General features: G+C 42.8%; 1 protein-coding gene across 2 annotated transcripts in view; it reads right to left on the bottom strand.

Annotated features, from left to right (window-relative positions):
- LOC140314791 (unconventional myosin-XVIIIa-like) overlaps nucleotides 1–27,558 on the bottom strand; it is a 152,182-nt gene that overhangs the window by 1,133 nt on the left and 123,491 nt on the right. Inside the window, exons 34-40 of one of the 2 annotated variants that reach the window (XM_072393153.1) lie at nucleotides 24,264–24,380; nucleotides 23,646–23,729; nucleotides 22,131–22,268; nucleotides 16,449–16,634; nucleotides 16,134–16,273; nucleotides 12,524–12,568; nucleotides 1,399–1,521 (exon numbers count right to left, since the gene is read on the bottom strand). In XM_072393153.1, coding sequence (XP_072249254.1) covers nucleotides 1,399–1,521; nucleotides 12,524–12,568; nucleotides 16,134–16,273; nucleotides 16,449–16,634; nucleotides 22,131–22,268; nucleotides 23,646–23,729; nucleotides 24,264–24,380 — 833 coding nt within the window. The remainder of the gene's footprint in view (nucleotides 1–1,398; nucleotides 1,522–12,523; nucleotides 12,569–16,133; nucleotides 16,274–16,448; nucleotides 16,635–22,130; nucleotides 22,269–23,645; nucleotides 23,730–24,263; nucleotides 24,381–27,558) is intronic. The other variant, XM_072393154.1, reaches the window with a different exon arrangement.

Genomic DNA, 27,558 nt, shown 5'->3' with positions numbered 1-27,558 from the left:
GCGTCCTGTTATTCTTTTCCATTGGCATAATACTGACTATTTTTTGACTCTCACAGTAATACAGGACCCCTATAACCCCATATCAGAAGGTGTATTCTTAATATTTAGGAGCAAATAAAATATTATCGCTTTTGCCACCTTGATAGGTGAAGAATATTATTGGAATGGAAGAAAAGATCACCACCAAAGCCCTCAATATGGCTCCAGGATATGTCGATGTTTCTAAAAATAGAAAAAAATCAAATATTTCCTTCGAGGGCCAACAAATAAGTTCTTTAAAATCATTAATCATTAATTAATCATTATGAAATCATGAGAACTTACACTTTCTTTCTTTTCATTTGTTTGTTCGCTTGATATGTGTTTGTTTGCTTGTTTATTCTGTCTCCCTTCCATTGGGGGGGTTGGTTGTGGGTGGGGCTGTAGTGTGTTGACAAGACAATGTAAAACTGTACTGTTTGTATTGTATTTACCTATAATGGATACCTATAATTATTAAATAAAAATAAAAATAGCTGTGATGACGGACATATTTGATATTCTAGTTATCAACTAGGTAACTACCATACCTTTCCTGACTCTGATGTTGGCCTATGAATCAGTTTGGAAACATACTGATTCTCTATCATTTATGTAATCCACTGCCTGGGAATTTGTGCCAGTGCTCACTGAGTAAGTGTCATCATGAAAATCTGAGGGTTTGGATTTGACTTCTGGAAGGCAAGATTACCCTCTGACTGCAATCCCCTTGTGGGCGTTGAATGGGGCATCTCCTTTGCCTCCAACAAATTTGAGGTTGGATCTTTTTTTTCCCTTTAATTCAATGAGCTCATCAGTGCCACTGGCCTGTTTGTCTCTTCCTCTTTGTCCTCTTTAAACACTTTCCTTATCCTCTTTCCACCCTTACTTGCTTAGCATATTTGCCACTGGGTTTAAATGAAAATAACTGCCCAGTTAGTTACTTTAACTTGAAACTACAATAACAAGTTACATTGTCAGCTAACTCAACGAATCAGTAACTTCAAGTCTACAGTGATATTCACTCATATAGAGATTTAAAAAAATCATTGTTGTTTTTTTCAAAGTTGGATATAACTCATTTGAGCAAGAACCGTGCAGATACATTCATTATCCTCTCAGGGTCACTCTGGGAGGCTATACCACCATGCCCCTGGCCAGCTGTATCTCCTTGAGGGCGGCACACTAATTTGTGAAGGATGAAGAATGGGTCTTTTTAACTTTTTTTTAATAATTACAATTTAGTAATATCACTAAGTGCCCTCATTGAACCCAAGTAACCCACTAACATAGCTTAATTTACACAGGCTCAGATCATGTAAAACCATTTAATCAGACTGCTCTTTAAGTCATAGTAATAGCTACAGTATTTGTACTGACCTGGAGCCTTTGAGACTGCTGTCATCTGAGAGGTTCTTGGCGAAGCATTTGCTTTTGGACATCCAGGACTTCCCTGAGTCTGTGCAATCCTCATCTTCAGAGTCTGTGTCTGAAAGCCCCTGACTGGCAAGGAGTCAGAGAAATGAAAATAAGTGGGGAAGCAAAGGAGAGATGAGATGGCAAAGAGGGCTATTAACTGAGCCAAAACAGCATTCACATACAGCCATTTGGAGAGGAAAGGATAAGATTAAAGGAATATTAGTTTAGAATCAGGGTCTGCGCATCTAGAACTATCCCTGTCGTTCTCACTGGCTGTGGAACCGGACACAGAAGAATAGATGTGTTAGTGTAAAAGCAAAGGGTGACCGTAGCATTTATTCTGGATGAAATGACAGCCCATCCAGCCCAACCAGCCCCAGTAAACAAACATGCTCAAAAGAGGTATCTATGTAACCAAGACAGCAACTTTTAACTCTTAGATGTATGGTCCTGCTTGTTGTGCAAGATCAAATAAACCTTTACTCCCTCAAAGAAACTTTGGAGATGTTGTAGCAACACATCTGGAGCTAAATCTAACAAAATTTGAAAATTAAGAAAGAACTGAAACAATGTCAACTTAGTATTTCACCTGACTAAATTTTTTCAATACGAATTAAAAAAAATATATATATTCTGAATAAAAGATGCCAATGCATCTCTCAGAGCCTGATGCTATCCTAACATCTCAACCTGTAGAGATCAACACTATGTAGGAGCATGTTTTTTTTTTTTAATAAGTTGAAGAAGTCATTCGAAAAAACTTTTTTGATTTTTTTTTAAAACACAGATTAATTTCCTGTTTTGGGATCAAGAAAGTACTATTTAATTACATTCAATTCAATTCCCCCCTGAGCTGTCACCTTATCGTGGTGGGGGAGTTTGCGTGCCCCAATGAGTCTGGGAGCTATGTTGCCCGGGGCTTCAAGCCCCTGGTAGGGTCACCCAAGGCAAACAGATCCTGGATGAGGGACCAGACAAAGAACAGCTCAAAAGACTCCTTATGATGAACAAAAAATTTGGACCTCGTGATCCCTTGCCCGGATATGGGACACCGGGGCCTCCCCCCGGAGCCAGGCCCGGGGGTGGGGCCCGGCAACGGGCGCCTGGTAGCCGGGCCTGTGCCCATGGGGCTCGGTCGGGCATAGCCCGAAATGATGACGTGGGTCCCCCTTCCGACGGGCTCACCACCCGTGGGAGGGGCCAAGGGGGTCGGGTGCTATGTGAGCTGGGTAGCAGCCGAAGGCGGAGGCCTTGGCGGTCTGATCCTCGGCTACTGAAGCTAGCTCTTGGGACGTGGAATGTCACCTCTCTGTTGGTGCGCGAGGCTGAGCGGTTCCGGCTAGATATAGTCAGACTCACCTCGACGCACGGCTTGGGCTCTGGAACCAGTCCTCTTGAGAGGGGTTGGACTCTCTTCCACTCTGGAGTTGCCCGTGGTGAGAGGTGCAGAGCAGGTGTGGGCATACTTATTGGCCCCCGGCTGTGTGCCAGTACATTGGGGTTTACCCCAGTGAACGAGAGGGTAGCCTCCCTCCGCCTTCGGGTGGGGGGACGAGTCCTGACTGTTGTTTGTGCCTATGCGCCAAACAGCAGTTCAGAGTACCCACCCTTTTTGGAGTCTCTGGGGGAGGCACTGGAGAATGCTCCTACCGGAGACTCCCTCGTTCTGCTGGGGGACTTCAATGCTCACGTGGGCAATGACAGTGAGACCTGGAGGGGTGTGATTGGGAGGAACGGCCCCCCCCGATCTGAATCAGAGTGGTGTTATGTTGTTGGACTTCTGTGCCAGTCATGGACTGTCCATAACGAACACCATGTTCAGGCATAAGGGTGTCCATATGTGCACTTGGCACCAGGACACCCTTGGCCGCAGTTCGATGATCGACTTTGTGGTTGTATCATCGGACTTGCGGCCGTATGTCCTGGACACTCGGGTGAAGAGAGGGGCGGAGCTGTCAACTGATCACCACCTGGTGGTGAGTTGGCTCCGCTGGTGGGGGAGGATGCCGATCAGACCTGGCAGGCCCAAACGTATTGTGAGGGTCTGCTGGGAGCGTTTGTCAGAATCCCCCGTCAGAAGGAGCTTTAACTCCCACCTCCGGCAGAGCTTCAACCATATCCCGGGGGAGGTGGGGGACATTGAGTCCGAATGGACCATGTTCCGTGACTCCATTGCCGAGGCAGCTGATCGGAGTTGTGGCCGTAAGGTGGTTGGTGCCTGTCGTGGCGGCAACCCTCGAACCTGCTGGTGGACACCAGTGGTGAGGGAGGCCGTCAAGCTGAAGAAGGAGTCTTATCGGGCCTTTTTGGCCGGTGGGACCCTGGAAGCAGCTGATAGGTACCGACAGGCCAGACGGGCCGCGGCTTCGGTGGTTGCTGAGGCAAAAACTCGGGCCTGGGAGGAGTTCGGTGAGACCATGGAGAACGATTTCCGGACGGCCTCGAAGAGATTCTGGTCCACCATCCGGCGTCTCAGGGGGGGGAAGCGGCTCACAGTCAACACTGTTTACAGTGGGGACGGGGCTTTGCTGACCTCAACTAGGGATGTTGTGAGTCGGTGGAGGGAGTACTTCGAGGAACTCCTCAATCCTACCAACACGTGCTCGGAAGAGGCAGAGTCGGAGAGCTCGGAGACGGGGCCTCCCATTTCTGGGGCTGAGGTTGCCGAGGTGGTCAAAAAGCTCCTCGGTGGCAAGGCCCCGGGGGTGGATGAGGTCCGTCCTGAGTTTCTCAAGGCTCTGGATGTTGTAGGGCTGTCTTAGCTGACACGCCTCTGCAGCATTGCGTGGACATCGGGGACAGTGCCTCTGGACTGGCAGATTGGGGTGGTGGTCCCCCTCTTTAAAAAGGGGGACCGGAGGGTGTGTTCCAACTATAGGGGTATCACACTCCTCAGCCTCCCTGGTAAGTTCTATTCGGGGGTATTGGAGAGGAGGATCCGTCGGATACTCGAGCCTCGGATTCAGGAGATGCAGTGTGGCTTTCGTCCTGGCCGTGGAACAGTGGACCAGCTCCTGGAGGGTGCATGGGAGTTCGCCCAACCAGTCTACATGTGTTTTGTGGACTTGGAGAAAGCGTTCGACCGTGTCCCTCGTGGAGTCCTGTGGGGGGTGCTCCGGGAATATGGAGTGCCGGACCCCTTGATAGGGGCCGTTCGGTCTCTGTATGACCGGTGCCAGAGTTTGGTCCGCATTGCCGGCAGTAAGTCGAATACGTTTCCGGTGAGGGTTGGACTCCGTCAGGGCTGCCCTTTGTCACCGATTCTGTTCCTAACTTTTATGGACAGAATTTCTAGGCGGAGCCAGGGCGTTGAGGGTGTCCGATTTGGCGACCTCAGAATCGGGTCTCTGCTTTTTGCAGATGATGTGGTTCTGTTAGCGTCGTCAGGCCGTGACCTTCAGCTCTCATTGGAGCGATTCGCAGCCGAGTGTGAAGCGGCTGGGATGAGAATCAGCACCTCCAAATCCGAGACTATGGTTCTCAGCCGGAAAAGGGTGGAATGCTCTCTCCGGGTCGGGAATGAGATCCTTCCCCAAGTGGAGGAGTTCAAGTATGTCGGGGTCTTGTTCACGAGTGAGGGACGAATGGAACGTGAGATTGACGGGCGGATCGGTGCGGCGTCTGCAGTGTTGCGGGCTCTGCACCAACCCGTCGTTGTGAAGAAGGAGCTGAGCCAGAAGGCGAAGCTCTCTACTTACTGGTCAATCTACGTTCCCATCCTCACCTATGGTCACGAGTTGTGGGTAGTGACCAAAAGAACGAGATCGTGAATACAAGCAGCCGAAATGGGTTTCCTCTACAGGATGTCTGGGCTCTCCCTTAGAGATAGGGTGAGAAGCTCAGTCATCCGGGAGGGGCTCTGAGTAGAACCGCTGCTCCTCCGCATTGAGAGGCGTCAGATGAGGTGGCTCAGGCACATGGTTAGGATGCCCCCTGGGCGCCTCCCTGGGAAGGTGTTCCGGGCACGTCCCACTGGGAGGAGACCCCGGGGGAGACCCAGGACACGTTGGAGAGACTATGTCTCTCGGCTGGCCTGGGAACGCCTTGGGGTCCCCTCGGAAGAGCTGGAGGAAGTGGCCGGGGACAGGGACGTCTGGGTTTCTCTGCTCAAGCTGCTGCCCCCGCGACCCGACCCCCGGATAAGCGGCAGATGATGGATGGATGGATGGATGGATCAATTCAATTCCAAAAAAAGGGCTTCAGCCAATTACATCCACGTGAATAATACCTCTATATCACGGTGCAATTACAGCTGATTGTGCAATAACTGCTTCTCTAGACAGCCACAGTTTATCCAGTGAGCAGTACTTTTGTTTAGTAGCTCTTAGCTCATATTTGTTTGTGGTTTAACTCAGTATATACAAATAAATATCCATCAAATTTCAAATGCTGAAATAATATGTGAAAACAAAGATCTTTATTCATAGTGACTTTCAATTAGAAATAATAACAATGAATTATTCTTTAAGTAGGGCTGCACAGGTGTGGTCGTTAGCACTGTTGCCTCACAGTAAGAGGGTTCCAGGTTCGATCCCCACCTGGGGCCTTTCTGTGTGGAGTTTGCATGGTCTCCTTGTGTATGCGTGGGTTCTCTCCGGGTACTCCGGCTTCCTCCCACCGTCCAATGTTAGGTTAATTGGTGACTCTAAAATTGTCCTTAGGAGTTAATGTATGGTTGTTTGTTTTGTTTGTCTCTGTGTGGCCCTGTGATGTGATCTTGCCTGACTGCTGTAATAGGCTCCAGCCCCCCTTCGACCCGACCCGGATTAAGCGGGTATAGAAAATGGATGGATGGATATTCTGTAAGTAGGGGTGCTACTTGGGACACATCATCAGTCATGGACCCAGGGTGTTTCGGGTCTCAAATCATCAGACACCCTCCCTTGGGTGACTCAACTGGGAGTGATCAGTCCCCAGCTTGTGTCCAATTTTCACACTATACCATGGATCCCCCCTCTTGATCCACAGCCACCTTGAAGCTTTTTCTTCTGCCTCTGTTAAGCTTTTTGTGGCTTTTCTTTCATGGACCCCTCTAATGCTTAAGTGTACAGGACTGCCCCTGAATGCCACCTCAATAGGCTCACAGCAGGCCTTTTACCCATATCTTCTGCAGTCCTCCTGCAGTAACTCCAAATATTTAGCCTTCTTGCACTCCTTGGCCTCTTCTATCTGAATTCCCCAGGGGACAGTGAGCTCCAAGAGGACTGCATGTTTGGAGCAATCAGATGATAAGACCAGATTTGACCTGAATACAGTCCTAGCAATGTGATCTGGAAACTTCAGCTGTATTCCCAAGTACACCTTCAACTGCCAGTCAGGAGCCTCAGCTAGCCTCAGATGCTATTTGCGTCTTTTCCCTTGCCCTAAGAAAGGTAATATTGCGCTTTGTTGGGAGATGATGTTTGCTCTGTTGGATCACAGGGCAAATGGTGTCAGCTACTAACTTCAGCAGTTGGTCATGTAATCAGTAACTCCCCTCTCCCAATACCTTATGGCAGCAGTTCAAGATGTGCTCCAAGGCATAGTGGGCATGCTGGGGAGTGACTAGACCCCAACAATCTGTGTTTGTGCAAGCAATGCTAGTTTGGGCTGCAGGATATGTTGTAGGTTGCTTGTTCTTGGTCATGTTTAAGTTAAAATCATCTATTTTCGTCTGTGGCCACTTATAAATATCTAGGTATTACATTGGATGGTCGCCTTTCTTTTAGATGTCATATTGAACATTGATTAAGTTAAAGCTGGGTTTTTTTCTTTAGAAATAGAGCCTGTTTTTCTTTTAATCCCAGAAAACGTATGAACAACACTGTTTTTATGCTCACTCCCTACATCTGCTGGATGCTGCATATCACGGAGCTTTGAGATTCATAACTGGTTGTAAACTCCTCACACATCACTGCATATTGTACTCTCTCACAGACTGGTCTTCACTTTCCATGCGCACCCACTGGTATCTATTTGTCTAGAATGTCCTTTGGACAGATGAGACCAAACTGGAGCTTTTTGGTAAGGCACATCAACTCTATGTTCATAGACTCAAAAACCAAGCATACGAAGAAAAGAACACTGTCCCTACGGTGAAACATGGAGGAGGCTCAGCAATGTTTTGGGGCTGCTTTGCTGCATCTGGCACAGGGTGTCTTGAATGCGTTCAAGGTAAAATGAAATCTGACGACTATCAAGGCATTCTGGAGAGAAATGTGCTGCCTAGTGTCAGAAAGCTTGGTCTCAGTCGCAGGTCATGGTTCTTCCAACAGGACAACGATCCAAAACACACAGCCAAAAACACCCAAGAATGGCTGAGAGAAAAGCGTTGGACTATTCTAAAGTGGCCTTCCATGAGCCCAGATCTGAATCCCATTGAACATCTGTGGAAGGAGCTGAAACATGCCATTTGGAGAAGACACCCATCAAACCTGAGACAACTGGAGCAGTTTGCTCATGAGGAGTGGGCCAAAATACCGGTTGACAGCTGCAGAACGCTCACTGACAAATACAGAAATCGTTTAATTGCAGTGATTGCCTCAAAAGGTTGTGCAACAAAATATTAAGTTATGGGTACCATCATTTTTGTCCAGCCCTATTTCATTAGTTTTTTTTTTTAAATAATTATGTTAATCAACAATTCAAAAGTAATGGCTGATTTTGATTATTTAATTTTCAATGAATTTTTATTTGTTACTTTTGTAGGTTTCAAGTGCTTTCAGTGAGAATTGTGGGTTTTTCCTTCTTTAACTGAGGGGTACCAACAATTTTGTCCACGTGTGTACATGACACGAAAACAGTCTGATAGTGGTGTCTGGTCCTTGGACTACATCACATTTGCCATCCCCTCAGTCCGTTCTGAATTTTGCAAAAAGGCGTTCTCCTACGCTGCGCCTGTAATCTGGAACAGGCTCCAGCAGAAGCTGAAGCTGTATTTCACTAAGGGATTCAAATTACTTGTAGGAAGGCTGTTGAAACAGTCAGTGGCGGTCTGCACATGTACTTAACTAGTTATTTATCTTTTGTACTCTGGTAGCTTATATAAGGTTAATGAAATAAAATTAAAAAACAATGCAGGTTTGCTAGACTTGGCAGGACATCATCCACAGAGCTTTGGGTCAGAAATTTGACTCTTGCTGGCTCTGACCAAAGTTTTGCCCAGGTGATATTACAACTGGAATGCAATCTGATTTTTTCATGACAGAAGGAGCAGCACAACTCACATGAAATCTGATTATTTTAATTCCAATTTGGGCCACTTCAGTATGCGGTCACAGCCCCAAATCCTTTTTTCCTCTACCATACACCTCATAAACAGGGCACCGACCACACACATGACATTATACATTCAAATCGTTCAGCAATATTTACCACAAGAGAAACTTGTCCCACTACTGCCCTGCAGTCAATGTGGGAATTCATCAATAACAGTTTGTAATGATCTTGAAAAAGACTTTCCCTTTCATGCTGAGCAGGGAGATGGTACAGACCTGCGTGATGTCACTGGCGTGCTCCTCCTTTGGTATCCAAACACCTTCTGCATATCTCCACTGCTTGGCTACCTTTTCCCTATACCTTGAAGAGTCTCGGGCAGTGTTTAAATACTTTGTATGGCACTGCACTGCACTGCTGCTTTGACTGTACTCTGCAATGGTCTGGTACTTGATGTTAAACAGGACAGAGGATTCAGGTGGAGTAATTAGCTCTTTACAGTAGGTCAGATCTTCTTCCCTCCTACTATCACTGTAAGTGTCACAGAAATGTTGGTTGATTCTTTCTTCTGGGCATGAGAGGGTCCCATTCTGCTTCTGCCCCAGCAGTTTCTCCATAAACCTAAAGAGATTTTTAATAAAGGCAGTCCATTTGCAGGCCCTCTCCCTATCTCTTCTCCCGTGCCACTCAGTGTGTCTAAGGGAAATCAGCTTCTGCCTTATGATGTCTCTAAGCTCTGTCAGGGCAGGTCTATCCTCCTCTCTTGCCATCCTGTACTGGGATTTCAGAGACTTCAGCTCATACCTGAGCTGGATGATCTTGGTCTCATGCCGAATAGGCCTTACCGTGCTGTTCTTGACTTTTGGATGCTTGATGCCTAATTAGGTGCACATCAGCTGAAGTTGCTGGTCCGCTTTTTCTCTTGATGATACTTCGAGGGCAGCCTCAATGTCCTCATCAAACTGGTGCCACTCAGTCTCCTTGTGTATGGCAGGCCACAAGACAAGGCAGTGTGGAAGCTCTGGACACTGAGGTGACTCCAGGCCCAGCTCCTCCTCTGTCTCCCTTGATGCAGTGCTGTGTTGCTCAACTTGTTTCCATCCTGTGGAGCCCGTCTTGGTCTGGTGAATCCTCAGACCTCACAGGTTCTTGCATATTCTGCTGCAACAACAGGTTGCTCATGTTGGTCATAATCTGTTGCTAAGGTTCGTTGTGCTCACCCCTGTCTTGGGCAGCCAAGTGAGAATCTTTCAGAAGGGCAATCCATAGCTCATATTTAATATGCTTTCATTTATGTAGATGTTTAGTAGTTGCTTTAAAGAGCTTTCTTTAAAGCCTGATTGCTGGGATTTTCATTTTTTCTCCTTAACAGTAATTTAGACTGAAATACCGGGAGAAATGGAGTCAAAGGTTTAAAAATTCTTTCATTTTGCTTTAGAAATTGTGTTTTCAAGAATATACACCTCCCAAGCCACAAGAACAAAGGTCATACAAATGTGAAACAACAGTAATGAAGGAAAGTAAAACCACATGCTATTTCAACATATTAAAATGTAAAGCTGTACACTATATAAACTTCATCATTTTAGAAATCCAGGAATGTGGTGTTGATTCTATGTGACTAGTTTAACAAAAACAAAAATTTAAAATCTTGCAGCTCGAGCAAATTGTATCATAATAGTAAAAGAAAAAAAGAGACCATAACAGTAATCTAAAGCAGTGGTTCCCAACTGGTCTGGCTTCAGGACCCACCATCATTTGCGACCCAGGAAAATTTTTAGCTTCTCAAATTTCTTTAATGAAAACAAGCTGCAGTTTGAGCCTGACATAAAATAAAATATCACAGTGTGTCAATACACACAAAGTTAAAGTTTAACGATAAACAAAAGCAAACAAAAGAGTCTGACAGTAGAGAGGAAAAATTCCCTTTAACACTCAAGTGGCTGCATTTTAATTCAAAATCAAAAAGTGCACAGAGGTCGTTCCCCCCTTTTGTCCTCAATGCAAGAAAATCCATATTTTATGAAGTCAATGTCATACCTGTGTTTGTAGCTTTTCTTCAATCTGTGAAATGGCGGGAGTCGATTAGCATTACAGGGTATCATCGCCATCTACTGTTTAGGAGTGTGAATAGCATGCATTCTGAGCCCTTCAGAATTAAAGCATGGTCATTTTTCTGAATTTTTTTTCCTGTCAGAGCCTGGTGACCCATTGAAAACGGGTCCGCGACCCACTCTTTAGATCAGTTGGGAATCGCGGATCTAAAGAGAGCTTGTATACTTAAGCAAAGCTGAAAATACTAAATTTTCGAAAAAAAAAGAAAAAAAGAAAAGAAGAAAAAACGAAGTCAATCAGGTACAACATTCACTGCTTAGATAGAAAACTTGAGTTGTTTGTACTACTATCTAAGATTTTAATACCTATTTACCGCAAATTCCAGACTATAGCACGCACTTGAATATAAGCCGCTCCCTCTCATTTTAAAAAGAAAATCCACTTTGTGCTTGTATAAACCGCACCGGATTATAAGCCGCGGATGTCCACATTTTAATAGATATTTACACAGAAAGATGTTACATATGAGGATTTTTAAACTTTTAATTTAATGCGTATGGTAACATAAACAAATACATGCTGCAAATGCTTTTTTTCTGAACAGTGCCTGTAACATCAATGGTTTTAACTTAAACACCAATCAGTAACACATAAATAGTGGCGTAAATGCTTTTTCCCTCGAACAGTGCCTGTAACATTGATGGTTTTAACTTAAATACCTATTGGTAACGCACAAATATGTGGCGTAGATGCTTTTTTTTCTAACAGTGCCTGTAACATCAATAGTTTTAACTTAAATACCTATCAGTAACGCACAAATACAGCGTAAATGCTTTTTTTTCAAATAGTGCCTGTAACACGGCTGGTAAGAAGAAAAAAAAGACAGTAGCCTACCAGGAAAAGTCATTGATCGCCTTCTTCATCTTCCTCCTGCGCACTAAAACCATCTTCTTCAGTTTATGAATTGAACAGCCTCAGAACTTCGTCACCCACTGCATCATATGCATTTCTTGTTGAGGGTGAGTACAAATGACCGATTTACAATAATTTAGTAGTGTAAGTGTATTTGATTTATCGTACAATTTCATTGGACCACTGTGAACTATTCATTAATTATATTGGTCTAATGTTACGAGGCAAAATGTTTTTGGCGGCATTAAAAAAAAAGAAAAAAGAAAAAAACATACATTAGCCGCACCATATTATAAGCCGCGGTGCTCAAAGTCTGGGAAAAAAGTAGCGGCTTATTGTCTGGAATTTACAGTAAATGGCTTGCACTTAGTTGGGTCATATATAAATGCAAGCAGAGTAAGCAGACTCTTGAGTAGAGCTATTTCCTGATGGCAAAACGTATCAAAACAGCTTTGATTCTAAACACGGGCAGAAAAGAGCTGACATTATATTTTGACTAGTATTAAGCAGGAGGGTTGCTTTATAATGGAGTTTCAGTTTCATATTAGCAGTGCTATTCATACACATCAAAATGTCATGGCATGCAATGAAGAGGGGTGTGAAAGAGGGTTACGTGAAATTCTTTGAGCACTGTTGATGATGCACCATCACTTAGCCAGCCCACATAAAAAGGAAGACTTGCCATTCCCATTGATTTCTTGTATCACTGCTTCATGAAGAAATACAACAGACAGAAGGGTTCCTGTAAATATGAACTCTTTTTTTTAAGGCACAACAACCAGAAGGGATGGGCCAAAATTAAACTTATTTTCTAAATGTTGATGACTGTAGAATGCTGCACCATTTCCAGTGAAGAAAAAGAAACAAACACACAAAAGCAAATGAATAAAATAATAAACAAAAAACGAGAGATCAAGTTCCTCACGTTTCGGTCTTTCTTTTCTGATACTTTGTCACCATGTCTTGCAAACTGGCAGTGGTGGTGATCAAACGAAGAACATGCAAGAAAACAGAAAAAATAAGAACAACAGATAAAACAATAATCATGTCAAAAACAGTACATTAAACTTAAATGAGGTTTAAAAGAGGCTTATGTTTCAGTAATTGTGGAGGTGGCAGCAGATGCTGCAGTAACCCAGTTTTCTTCTTCCCTTTGGCAAACTCGCTGTACTACTTCAATCATATTTTAGGATCCCTTAGCATGCCACCTCATTCTGATCTTGTATACAGAGTGGAAAAGAAAGCCTTATAGAGTATATATTCCAATGACTCACATGGCTGATTACAACACCTGCAGACCGAAAAACTGTTTTTGTGGGACTGTAGCAGAATATATACATCTTCTGGCACGTTTTAACTGGTTGTGTTGCATTCAGAAATCTAATTTTTATTAAATAATGTTTCTGTGATGAGGTTTTGTGGGAGGGAGCACGGCTGCTCACACCCCATATTATCTAGGGTCAGAATGTTTTCTGTAAAGGTGATGACGGAAGATTTTGAGGCAATCTCAGACAGTGAAAGACATGGTCAGAGATTGGATTTTGGCCATGTATGCACAGAATGATATCAGGAAGTATAAAAGGATCTCACAAACTGTGTCGTCAATAATTCGGTGTATGCTGCCATGTAATATGTTTCTATGTTAACAAATTCCCCATAAGAGGCTGCAAAGGTGAGTCTGACTACTCTTTTCTCCACAGCATAATAGTGACCCCGACGAACTTGACTTCTGGAACCACGCTGAGTGAGTCCTCTGTGCCCCAGCAGCTGTGAAAGTCTGTCGCAGGTATGTTTTCTTCTAACTATTTAAAGCGGCAGATGTTTGAGGTTCAGTGGGACAGCTTCTGGGATTTCTTCAAATTAAGAACACAGCAGAAGGTGGTGGGCTTGCCCTCGGAGCCTCTTATTTCCTCTGCACAGGGGGGCTGCTGAAATTATTCAGGTTTGATGGGTGTATTCTGTGTAAGTACAATGAAGGTAAGTGCAAGTTGTTTCTCTCAGTCTGGTGAGTGGGTCTGAGATGTGTGAGAGAGAAAAGTTAAAGCTGTCCCTAAAGTGACAGACGGCTGACGTTCAGAGGTTAAAGATGGATTCTGCGAGTGAAAAACTGGTATAACAGAGCTGTGGAGCTAAAATGATGGAATAGTGCTGTTACAGTGACGGTCTGTGAGTCTTTAAGGTTGTCTTTGTTTTCCTGATTTCTTGAACACCTGTTGAGCTTTCCCGGGGTTTTTCTGGGTTGCTGTGTGATCTGTATGTGTTCTGTTCTTCTTTGGTTAGTCTTTATGGGTTGTGTTGTAGGTTGATTTTTTTTTTTTAGTGTACCTGTATAAGAAAATGATTTTTAGGATAAGATTTTTTTTATTTGCATTCACAACTTCACAACTCAAGTCATAGGTTGCACGTAGTCATGCACATGCACAGGGTCACACACTAAGAGGCAGGTGCCATACACAGCAGTGGTGGGCAGCCTTTTACAGGGCAGCCTTGCTCAAGTATGATGTCAGCTGGATGTCTGAGTATTTTACGTTCATCCTGAAGCTTCACCCGAAAGCCGAATATCCCTAACTTCTTGTGAGTAGTGTATATGTATATATATATATATATATATATATATATATATATATATATGCACTACACTTCAGAGTAACATCAAATTTCTATGTCATGGTGAAGGACTGTCATTTAACAGGAAGAATCCTAAATAAATAATGATAATATGTTCAACAACAGCAGTACCACAAGATACAAGCTTCAGCAACAGCATTATGTACCATTATACCAGAACGATATTATTCACAAAATGCCCTGATGGCAAAAATCACCTACAAGGTCAGACAAGGTTCAACAGGGTTGCACCTTAGAATGTGTTCGGAGCTGCAATAACCGCAACTGATTCTTCATTACAACTGCTTTATGGTGCCAAATATACTATTTGTCCTCATCTAAACAAAAAAAAACATCATAAATGGTTTAAACCTGTTCTAATACTTTTATTTTGAGTGGTACATTCACAGAAGTTGTAGGTCATTAATTAAAAATGGGAGTTCCTGCTGTCAGTCGGTGGGGCTATGGTGCTGGCAGGGTATATGCCTAAAGATGTCAACGGGCTACCAAGGGTACAAGCATCGTGTGTATAGAGGGTTCAAAATCGAAGAGGTGCTTGAGAGTGAGCTCAGAACGGAGTACCAGTGTCGCAAACAGTCTGAGGTTGTTGATGAAGTACCAGGGATTCGAAGATCCTGTCTGTGTGGAGAGGTGTCTTCAAAGTTCAAGCCTCTACCAATGCCACACCCTTTCACAAGGTGTAAAACGTTTGATAACCTCTAACGATAAGGGATTGACGCTTATACTAAACAAGTTTCAGAGTGATATGATAAAATATGATGTGTTGGAGGACTTTGTTAAAATGTAAGTCCTAAAAAAAGGCCAGCTGAAACTGGATTTCTATTAAAAATGGTTCACTTTCTGTTTGATTTAGAATGTGGCTCGAAGAGGCTTTTTTGTACACCTTGACAGCTTGAGCCCGGAACAGGTTTCATATTTGTAACAAATATCATCCAGATAAGTGACTTTAGTGGGCGGGGCTGAATTTTCCACATTTTTCAGAGGGCACTGCAGAGATGTTTTATAACACCACCACAAAATTGGAAGCCAGGGTACCCAGAGAGAACCCACACATGCACGGGGAGAACATGCAAACTCCACACAGAAAGGAGTTTGCCGGGATTCCCATGGAACCCTCTTGCTTTGAGGCAACAGTGGTAACCACACCACCACCATGCAGCCCGCACGCTGATATCAATCCTGTCATATCACAAAACAAACTTTGTGGAAAGTAGTGCAGCAGAAATATGACCCCTGTGAGTCATCATGGCAGCAAAATTATTTACATTTTGAAAAAAGTATAGCAGAAAAGGGAATATACAATGATCTTTTCAAAAAATGTGCTTAAACACGCAGGTCTTTGGAAAGGATCTGAAACGATGAGAAAAGGCAAATATTCCTTTGACTGAATCTGTCTTTTGACATTGGCTTCCATGTAAAATGACTCTGAATGTGCATGTGAATGTTAGTGCATGTGAATGTTAGTTCACATGCACAGGTCAGATAGAGCTGCAGCTTTGCCAGGCATAGAGAGGCCAGGGAGGAAGAGAGCATGCACACTCTCATGGGAAAATTCTCTTCCATGGAATTTAGCTATGTTTTGTCCAACACATCTCCACATGTAAGACTGTTTATTCTTATAATACCACAAATTTGTTAAGTTGACAATGAGGAGAAGATGTAAGCAAGCGCCCCTCAGTTTGTTGCTGACGAAGGGAAAGCTGGGGGTGGAGTATACACTGGCTTGACTTTGCAGGTCATAAAAGTGTCAGATAACATCGGTATAAATGGCGTTGTCTGATCTTATAATTTGAAATTTAAATTTAAAAGTCGGCACCTCTTTTACCAAAATGAAAAATAAATTATTCTGTTCCAAATAAACCTTTAAAAACTTGAGCTGAACCCTGATTTGCACAAATGGTCTGTACCTGTTGATTAGATCTTCATTGTCATCACTCTCCATCTCATCCTCGATGGCTGCTTGGAGGTCACCTATCCTTTTGAAGGCCAGCTTTAGATCTGCCTGCAGGCTCTGATTGGCTGCCTCTAAGCTCTCAATGTCCATTTCCTTTTAAGAAATGTGAAACACAATCAACTTGTCAGCTGTTTGGAATCAAAGGTTGATGGGTTTAGTAATGTTGATTGGCTGCAGATGAATGCTGCATAGTCTGAAGAGTTTGACTACACTGTTTGCTCACTGATAATTGTTACTAATTTGTTTCTTCACTCTGTTTCATCCTTACCAATTCATATTTTTTGCGGCTTGCCTCAGATTCTTTTTTGGCCAATTCACCCATCTCTTCCTTGACATCTCGGATCTGTCTCTGCAAACGTTTATTCTGTTCCTTCTCACGATTCTCACCGTTGATCCGCTGGTCTCGTTCTTCCATCAGCTTCTCCAAATTCTCCTTAAGACGAGCAACAAGGCTCTGCACAGCAAGAAAGACAGTTTATATTTAGTCAGTATATAATTCATTTTTAACCTCAACAGTATGTTGGGAAAAGCAGATTAAGGAGAAGAATAACATCATATCTGAGATTTCTAAATCATGGATATGGATTTTGGACAATAACTTCATGGAATAATTTAACACAAAGTACCTGAAATAATATAAGAATTACTGTTTAAGTGTGATGGGGGAAAAAACATAAACATGATTATCAGAAAGTTTGGAAATAAAGTAGGTATTCAAAACGTCATATATATTCGTCATATATATTCGTCATATATATATATCACTCAGGCCTTTTTAGGATAAATTTATGCACCACTTTGCTTCTGTGGAGCCTAGTAAGTACTGATGACTGAAAAGCATATTTGCATTACAGCAGATGATTTTATCCAAAGCAACTCACAAGTTCAAATATTGTGATACAGTATAGATTCAGTATCTTGCCCAAAGATACAAAGAAGGTCACTGGATTGAACCAGTGACCTTTTGAATAAAAGAGGACCACTCTACGTCTTGAGCTGCAGTCTGAGCTAACATGTTTAAAATATTCAGCATTATTTAGATCTACTGTTAGTTTATATCTAGTCTGTGCCTCAATAGCAGTGGCAGGTCCTCAGTAAGCTAGTTGCAACAAAATCTACCAACCCAGTGAACAATTCACCAATTAAGTAAGGGTTATACTTGTCCTCAGCAGCGGCTGGCCAATAGAGGGCGCCGCGCTCCCAACAGAAAGCATCATTCATAAGAATTTGACCTAATTTTACCTCAAAATTTCAATTTTTTGTGTTTATAATAATGATTTACCCAGTAGCATAGTGTAAAATTTAATTAAAAAAAATACAAACTACAGTGTAAAATCTGCTTTTCCTGCATGTCCACTATCTCTCCAATTCAGCCCTGGGGCATGGGCAAATTGCCCAGAGGAGCCGGGGGTTTGTAGCAGATTAGCCAATAGCATTATCATATTGTCAAACGTATGGTACAAATTTATCCAATCAGCGCTGTAAAATCAATTCCATGAAGGACGGCAGTTTTATCACCCCAAGCTTAAACTAACTGGGCACTCACACCAAAAGCGCCAAAATCGCCTGTGGTCGCTCACAGCGCCACCTACAGTCGCTGCACACCAAACGCGAACGACCAAAGCGAACAAACAGAAGTCATATAATAATCCATCTATACATCGGTTCCCTCTTTCACCATGGATCGCACTCTGGGCAGCCTTCTTTGTGTTGCATCTGCATATTTGGAAACAAGGGCCCGTTGCCGTTGGTCCATCTGGGTCCATAACGTCCTGAGAAACCAGCCTCTCCACAGAGAACTTCACCGGCTGATTCAAGAGCTCCGCTTCGATGATGTTTGGTTCCAGTGCAATTTCCGACTGGATAATTTTTGATTGTCTCTGTTGACATTTCTCCTTCATTGTTTCCCTCTCGTTCTGCCTTTTTTCTGCTCTTTTCCGTCTTTTATCTGCCTTCGGAATCCAGATCGGCCCACAATTGGCTGTCGTCCTGTCGCGTCGCTGCTCATTTGCATAAAGTTGAGCTTCTCTCAACTTTCGACGCGTCGCTCACGTCCTCGCAACGCTCATATTGCGCCACACACAACTCACAATGTGCAGCGCCACTCACAACGCCAGCCTACATTGAAAATGAATGGCAGCTGGCCGCTGCGGTCGCTCAGGATGCTTTTGGTGTGAGCGCCCGGTAACACTCGTACTGACTGGGCTCTGCTACCACGAGACAATATATGAATATGACAACCAGAAAAATGAACTTATTACACTTTTTAAAGGGACATTTTATCTGTGCTTGACAGCATACGATTGGTTGTGTACCACCTCAAAATAAAAAATAAAAAATCTGGTGTGTTTTTTACGAGTGGTCGGCAACCAGCGGCTCCGGAGCCGCATGTGACTCTTTCATCCCTCTGCTGTGAATAAATAATAAGTATTTAATTTCAATTTATTTTAGTTTGTTAGTTTTTTAAATGTAATTCTAAATTTGAGGATTATGGTGATCTTGTAACATTAAATGTCAACGGACGTTTTTGTCACTCAAAATATGCGTCACAACCGCCGGTGTGCAACACCCACCAGCACGCGATTTATTTAGCTCTTTCCTTTTTTTTCAAAATAGAATTTTACTGAACATAGCTATACGAACAAGTAAAGACACACAGTTAGTTGTAAACGAGCAAAGTCAACAGTCAAAACACAGATGGAACACAATTTATCATAACTAAAGCAAGAACAAAACAGAAAACAGGAGTTTCATTAGCAATTAACTTAAATCAAGATTATCAAGCGATGACAACAATTTAGACGCTGGCTCATTCTTGTTTTGTTTTTCTCTGTTTGTCTGCTTTCAGGTGCTCCTGGTGGTTCTCTGCCTGGATTCTCCACAGAGGCCGTGGGATGTCTTCTGTTTGGTTTCTGCAGGTGTAGCGGCAGGTTGTCTGGTTTATCATTGTTTTCTCCGATCGTTTCTTTCTATTTCTCTCCTGTTTCTTTTTCATTACTCTCCCTCTTTCCCTGTCCCCCTGTCAGGTTTGGCTCTGTTACATGTTAAGCATTGTAACAGAAATAAATAAAATAAGCAGTACTTGGGAATCAAGGGGAACTTTACATTTATAAAGCTTCCCGTGGCAAAGCAAATGTGTTTGGCATAAAATGGTATTCAGTTTACAATTCTGCTGCCATAATGCTGCACAGGAAAAAAAGGGGAGTATACAGTATCTCTCTGTTATTCTGTTATTAAGCACATCACATTTTTTTAATAAAGACTTCAGGAAATGTGTCAGCTTGTGAAGAAATGGTACAACAACATGTCTATGTTTATGCATTTAGCAGACGCTTTTATCCAAAGCGACTTACAAATGAAGATATAACAAGCTATATAAAAAGCTAACAATAAACTACATGGAAGGAACCCAGGAGTCCGACTCTGTCAGAGGTGACAGAGTAGAGATAGGGTGCAGGCATAGAAGGAAGTGCAGAAAGATAAAGTGCAAAGATAGAGGGGGTAGGGAAGTACAAGGTAAGTGCTGGGATAGGAGGTGCTCTCTGAAGAGCTGGGTTTTCAGGAGCTTCTTGAAGATAGACAGGGACGCCCCTGTTCTGGTAGCGCTCGGTAGGTCATTCCACCATCGTGGGACGACACATGAAAAGAGATTGGATTGTCTTAGGCGTGGTGTAGGAGCTGCTAGACGACAATCCTGGGACGAACGGAGGGACCCAGTTGTGACATAAGCCTTTGTGAGAGCATTCAAGTAGATGGGAGCCGTTCCATTAAGCACTTTGTAGGCTAACATCAGTGACTTGAATTTGATGCGGGCGGCTAAGGGTAGCCAGAGGAGCTCAATGAACAGAGGGGTGACATGTTCTTTTAGGCTGATCCAAGACCAGACGCACCGCCACGTTCTGGACCATCTGCAGAGGTTTCACAGCACAGGCTGGAGACCAGTTAGGAGAGCATTGCAGTAGTCAAGGCGGGAGATGACCATGGCCTGCACCAGGAGCTGGGTGGCATGTTGGGTTAGGTATGGTCTGATCTTTCTTATGTTTAGTAATGCAAAGCGGCACGAACGAGCAACCGAGGTAACGTGATCTTTGAAGGTTAGTTGGTCATCAATCATGACACCCAAGTTTCTAGCAACCTTTGATGGAGCAAGAGATAGGGATTCAGTTTGGATGCAGATGTTGTGGTGTATGGTTGGTTTGGCTGGGAAGACAAGCAGTTCAGTTTTTGGGAGGTTAGGTTGGAGGTGATGGCCTTTCATCCATGTTGATATGTCAGAGAGACAGTCTGAGATTCGTGCTGAGACCGTGTGGTCGTCAGGTGGGAATGACAGATAGAGCTGGGTATCATCAGCATAACATTGGCATGAGAAGCCATGTGATCGGATGATCTGTCCCAGTGAGTTGGTGTATATGGCAAAGAGAAGAGGTCCCAGTACTGAACCTTGGGGGACCCCTGTGGCGAGGTGGTGCGCTGCAGAAGTGTGACCAAGCCAGGATACATTGAATGACCGACCAGTGAGGTATGATTCAAACCAGGAGTGTGCTCTCCCTGTGATGCCCATGCTAGAGAGTATGGACAAAAGGATACTGTGGTTGACAGTGTCAAATGCAGCCGATAAGTCGGCCAGGATAAGTACAGAGGACAGAGAGACCGGCCGATAATTCTCCACATGAGTTGGAGGGAGGGAAGGTTTCTTGAGCAGCGGTGTAACCTGAGCTTGTTTGAAGGTGGTAGGAAATGTGCCCGATGTCAGTGAAGCATTAATCACATGCGTGACGGCTGCAGTTACAGTAGGAGCAATGGATTGGAGAAGATTAGTAGGAACGGGGTCCAGCGGCCATGTAGTAGGACGGCTACATGTGAGAAGTTTAGATACACTGCTCTGAGCGAGAGGGGTGAATGAGGAAAATGATGCAGTAGGACTTCTGCATGCGGATTTTGTGGTAACGGGTTCGATAAACTGTTTGCTTATAGCTGCCACTTTGTCAGTAAAAAATGAGGCGAAGGTGTCTGCTGTTAGATTGGTAGCAGGTGGCGGAGGCGGAGGATTAAGTTTTGAAGGTGGAAAAAAGTTTCCGGGTGTCAGTAGTACTATGAATCTTGTTAATGTAGAAAGACTTTTTTGCATCAGTAACACTGGATGCGAATGATGACAGTAGCGCCTGGAATTTAGCTAGATCTGCCGGATCTTTTGACTTGTGCCATTTCCTTTCGGCAGCTCTGAGATTGGTGCGCAACGCTCGGAGAGTATCAATAAGCCAGGGGTGAGACTGGGAGGATCGGGAGGGTTTGGTGGATAGAGGACACAGACTATCCAGAGATGAGCTCAGTGTAGAGCAAAGGGACTCCGTGGCATCATTAACCTGAAGGGAGGAGAATGTGCTGGAGGTCAGAAGAGCAGAGGCAACAACGGAGGAGAAGCGGGTGGGCGACAGGTTGCGGAGATTGCGGCGGAAGGAATATGTCTCCTTAAATGCTGATGAGGTCTGAAAAAGGCAGCCAAAAATCAGAATGACTATAATTCTGGTAGTTATTCACCAGAAGCTCTAAATAAAAAGATGGTTCAGACAACACACTTTACATCTAGTAATTACAAAACTGATCCTGCAAAACTGAAAAAATGGTCGTCCTATCAGTGGAAGAGTGACTGCTTCTCTCTGAGTGTGCAGATCAGAACCTTTATCATTCCATTTCAAATACAGCATAAACTAATTCCACAATGAAAAAAGTATAATACTTTTAATTGAAAGTAACACAAGGAACATAATAAAGTAAAGATGCATCAAGTTATGTAGTGTATGTACATTCATGTCGTAGCACTTTTACCCTTTTGAACTGCAGTGACTGTCTGGTTCTGGAGTTGTTCTGTGAACTTACAAGAACATTTAACACTCCCACCAGCCTCTTTCAGATGTCTCTTACCAGCAGCTCTTCCTGTGTTTAGTCTCACCTCCAAGCGTTTGACCTGTGTCTTTTCAAACTCCAGTTTGGTCTCCAGCTCGCGGATCTTGGCTTCCTGACGGTTGACAAGGGATTTCTCAACCATGGACTGCTCCTGGAACTCCAACTGGCTCTGGAGCATTTGCATCTTCGACAAAATATACACATATTGATGTTACTTTACCTCTAACTCTACCTATTCACTAAAATATTATCATAGTTTCGTTCTTTTTAAATCTCAGTTTAAAAGCACATTATCACAAAAAGTGGAGCATCTGTTTTTAGCATTCTCATACTTTCTGTCCTTATGAGCTTCTTAATTTTCCTTCAACGATTGTATCAGTTTTTCAATGCTATGTAAACATTTCCCATTATGCTTTTTATGGAGGGGGTGGTGGCAAAGGTAATGTTTTGTGGTTAGGAGCTTCCACCACTCTTGTAATTATTGTCCTTTTCACAAACTTCTACTTGGCTTTATGCTTTGTTTGCGTTTGGTACGGGTTCCTGTTCTTCTTCTGTTGCCTCAAAAGCAGAGTACACACTGTGGGGACTCACGCCCCATCTACTGGTACACAGTGGTATTATAGTAAAATGCATTCTAACTCCAAAGTATTACAGATGTATCCTTAGCTACATAATACATACGTGGCAGGATGTAACATCATAGGTCACAGCTGCCATTAGGCAAAAGGCAGAGTACTCCCTGGATAGGTCCATCACAGGAATGCTTTTGTTTTTTTTCTCAATTTTGTTGATCAGCTATAGTTGAATTTTTTCTACATAACGTAGAGTACCTTTACACTGATGAGCCAGTCCTACTCCTTGACAATAACCAGTGTATTCATTTACACTTTACAGCATCCTCAGCAGCAGTGGTTCAGTTTAGTTTTGGGTTCAATCTGTTACATAACTAAACCTGACAAGCTTTATTTACTGTGAGATGAAAAAAGATGAATGCAGAGGTAGCCAGCCAAGATAATGAAAAAATACATTTGAATTATAAAACCAAGTTGACCATATGTATCAAATGTAGCCACAGCAATTCCGCATCAAGAGTAAATCCATATGATTATCGCTTATATTTGTCAATAGACCACTGATCATCTATCCATTTTTTGAGCCTAATGAATTCTGAATTCTAAGAAAATTTGAAAATTCTACATTTTAAGATACAAGAACTACTAAACAAAATCTCACACTGATATCAAGATATAAAGAGTTTTAGACACAAACAATACGTAAAGTTTTACTGCAGTCGTCATATCTTCAATAAATGCAGCACATATAGAGTTAAAAGGCTTGCTGCTTTCAAACAATGTATAACAATGAAAATTTATCATCACCCTCTGAATTTTTGTTACAGTTTGAAGACTAAGTTTATCCACCCATCTCTCACAATGTAAGGGCATCAGGAACCGCTGTCTGCAGAACTAATATGAAGAGGAAGTATGACTACAACAGCAAACAGTCTGCTTTTGACTCTGTCCACAACTTAACATTTCTCCTTTTCTTTATAATGACTAACCTTTTCTTGAATCTCCTGTTTCTCCTTGAGGGTCTCCTCCAGCTGGGTTTGCAGGTTGCTGATTTGAGCTGTGTTCTGAGCCAACTGAAACCACAAAGCACAGTAAGGAACTTTAGATCAGGTGATATTAGACATTTATTTTCTTCAGTCTTCACTCTGTTTGACGGAAGACTGAATATTAATTTATTTTTCATAAATACACAATCAACTATACAATAGAGATTAGACATAGGGTGAAACTAAAATCCTAAAAAACAAACCTGAATATTTCAAACACCAACATAACCAAGTCAGTCCAGAAGAAAGTATACCATAGTAGTGTTCTCTCACCAAATAAAAGTGTTGAAAGTAAATATGATTTCTGTGTTAAAACATCTGGGACAACAGCTTTGTTAGAGGGCCCCACCAGGTAATGAGCTGTTTCAGTTAACACAGAAAGGATAGATTCATTTAGAACCAAGTGATGCAGATCACTCTCTAATGCTGATGAATTTCTTTTCCTCCAGTTTCCTTTTCACTTTCTGCTCCTCTACAAAGAGCTCACCAAATACTTTAAAAGTAACTCAGCTATCGAGGATAGATTTGTGCAAATATGTATCAAACTATTTGCAGTGAGACCTGAGCAACAGCAGCCTTGTGCTTTTTCATTAGGTCATTCAGGTCTTCCTGGTCCTCCTCCATCCGGGACTGCAAGTCATTCTTTTCCCTTTGCAGTCGGCTCAGCTGCTCCTCCAGCTGAAGGACGGAAAGCAACACAAACATGTGTAAATGGTCCAATTTGCTCATCATTATATTGCTGTGTCTTCTTACAACAGACAAAATACAATAATAACAGTTAGAACAATTATGGCAGAACTTGAGAAAAATGTGTTAATTGGCCTGGCTAGAGTCAAACATTTGGCACATCATAAAATAAAAAATACAAACATATATATATATTGGATTAATTGAACTTAATTTATGCCAAAGGAAAATTACAAAGTCATAGTAAATATCATCGACCAAAAGAAAAAAAAGATCATAAATAGCTATTATAGAGAGTCATGATATAAGGCTTTTGAGTCTGGGAGCGACTTCCTTTAGTACCAGTACTTATCACAGCATAGTAGAAGATGATCATGAAACAACACTATATCAGTACAGAGGATGTGCAGTGTTGTCCATGTTGTTAAGAAGCTTGTGGAACATCTTATCCTTTAATTACCACAAATAACATCAACCCCTTCTGAAACTTACAAAGGTGTACCTCAGCCACTAAAAATATCAATTTGAAACCTGAGGTGAATTCATCTACTTTCCTCATCTTCGTTTTTATATAAACCAACCACTGGTCTTACTGGCTGATGAAAGCTTTGAATGAGGCAAATGATAAATGCTTTGATGGTTCGATGGACACTTAAAAAAAGTATTAGTTGTCAGCATCAAACTGTCAACTAACATAGCTGTCAGTGCAGTCTCAGGCTAATCATCTTTGTTTTATTTATCTATCTATCTATTTATCTACTTTCCCACTTTCAGATTGCCATGGCTGTCTGTCATTCCAATTTCCTCCAAACATTGCAAATACAGTGAGAGAAAGGCAAAGATGGCAATCGATCTTAAAATGATTTTGCATGATTTTATCTTTGCTGAACTTGAGCATAAGATGTGACAGAGGGTGCAGTAAATGAAAATAAAAATCTCCATCTATGCAAATACTGTCTTTGTCATGAGTCTGCATAGCCTTAGTTTTCAAGCAGACTCTGTAATCACTGCAAAAGGACACCATACTCAAAGACACCATTACAAAACAATCTTATAATCATTATACTCCTTTTCCTATTTCAATAAACAAAATAATTACAATACAACTGCTTTCCAAGATCTGTACAGCATACTACAGTATTTTAAAACTCGCGTGGGAAAATGTTATCTTACACTCAGTTCAGTTAACTGGGGATGTTCTTCTTTGCACATTCAGGGGGCTCAGAGCAGTCTCTTAAAGCTTTAATGCTTTAAAGTTTGCCTTATACTAGAATGTGCTGTTAAAAAATCATGAAAAATTGTTATTTCTTTAAAAATGGCCATTTATAACACATATTGTCACCTACGGGCGTAGCCATTGTTTTACTAGTGCAACGCTTGCTGAGTTGATGATGTACATTCGTTGCTTTGTGCCTTGAGCCGAGTCACTTTCGCTGCTTACTCATTGGCTTCCAGGAATGAGGAAAACCGCAATAATACCACATTGTGCTGCTTTTGGGTGTAATTTTCAATCCAAGACAAACAAGGGGAGTGATGTAAGCATACACCGCGTTCCAATTGACAAGAAGAGAAGAAAGGAGTGGGAAACTGCTTGTGGACGTCCAAAGAACCCACGCCTGTGTTCTCACCACTTATCTCAAGATACATTTGATGCATTTAGCCGACCTAAGTTGATGAAAGAGCTCACAGGTGCTGCCGGTTATACAAAAAAAATTGTAGGCACGGCATGTGCCCTGGTGAAACGAGTGAAGTCCGCTCAAGGAAACGCCATCGGCAGGGGAAGCTAAATGTTCCCCTGCGAGGATGTCAACAACCCACTCCTGCAGATTAGCCTCTGATGGCGAACCATCGGGCACGGCCACGGATGAGTCACCCGATCGGTCAACACAGCAGTCCGTAAATCTTCAGTGTCCTCCTCCTCGCTTACGTCTCTTTCAGGTTCAAATTGAAAAGGTTGCACAGATGACATGGTTTTGCACCGTAGGGACCGATCCCGTTGCAACGCTGTGAAGTCACTACCCACACGGGATTGCGACATAAACAACAACGGCCTACGAGTGAAAATATTTTTTCCAATTTTATACAAATTAAGATATTGTGAGAGATTTTAACATCGTTTTCATATAGTTGGTACAAGCATTGATCATATAGGACAATAACGCTTTGTTTGCAGGGGTTCCTTTTAAATTTGTTGTTTTTCTTTGAGTCACTTGCTCCGTTATTGCTGCTCCACCAGAGACTTATGGCAGATATGCAGAAACTTCCTTAAGAAGTACAGTCAGCTGCTTCCCTTCTTCTAACCCCCTGCATGTGTCACAGGGTGCTAATGTACACTTCAGTCTGTAGCTCCAAAGCATCTCTTCAAAGTTTTTTTGATCACAGATTTCCACTGAGCAATGCGTGCACACGTGGAAGTGAGTATCACCTCGATCAAAGAGTATTACTCTGTAGTCTGATTTTTCTCATGGAAGACAGGCAGAGGGGCTGCATAATTTACATTTGCATTGCATAAATCAATTACATTTTTTCTAGGGGCAATTGATCCAATTTTGGAAAGCTCAAAAAAAGGCACCGACCGAAATGCTTCGGTAGTACAGAGTATCAAAACATGCCTCGTCTTTCGGTGCCAAGTTTCGGTGCCCAGAGATTAATCACGTGATCAAGAACTGATCATGTGACCCTCGATTGGTTGTATTAACGGACGGGTTCACGTGTATCTGCGTATCTGTAGTGTGTGTGTCGTCGAACCGGTTAAAAAATGCCACCAGGGTCAAAAGCGTGGCTCCATTTCACCAAGATTGATGTCAATAGTGCGCGATGCAATATATGCCAAAAAGTCATTGCTGCTAAGGCCAGCAACACGACTAATTTAATGAATTATTTGACCGTACACAAAATAAATTGAAGAGAGCGGGATGAAGAAAACAAAAAGAGCAGGGCTCTTTATCTGATGTTTGCCTAACAACACAGCAAACTGCTGGCGTTGGAAAATATGGATTTGGGGGGGGGGGTTGTGGATTGTGGCTCTGTACACTTATACACTCATAACTAAAGCACGGTTATCATGTAGGACCTGTGCCATGTGTATTGCATGTTTATGCACACACACACACACATTCATTAGCCCAGTAGCAGCTCGCTAAGCATTTGATGTGCTATCCTGTGGTTT

The sequence above is a fragment of the Leuresthes tenuis genome, unplaced genomic scaffold, assembly GCF_036924035.1.
Source record: "Leuresthes tenuis unplaced genomic scaffold, fLeuTen1.0.hap1 SCAF_9, whole genome shotgun sequence".
Lineage (NCBI taxonomy): Eukaryota > Metazoa > Chordata > Actinopteri > Atheriniformes > Atherinopsidae > Leuresthes > Leuresthes tenuis.
The sequence above is the reverse complement of the archived record's forward strand: the minus strand, read 5'-3'. Positions and strand labels throughout refer to the sequence as shown.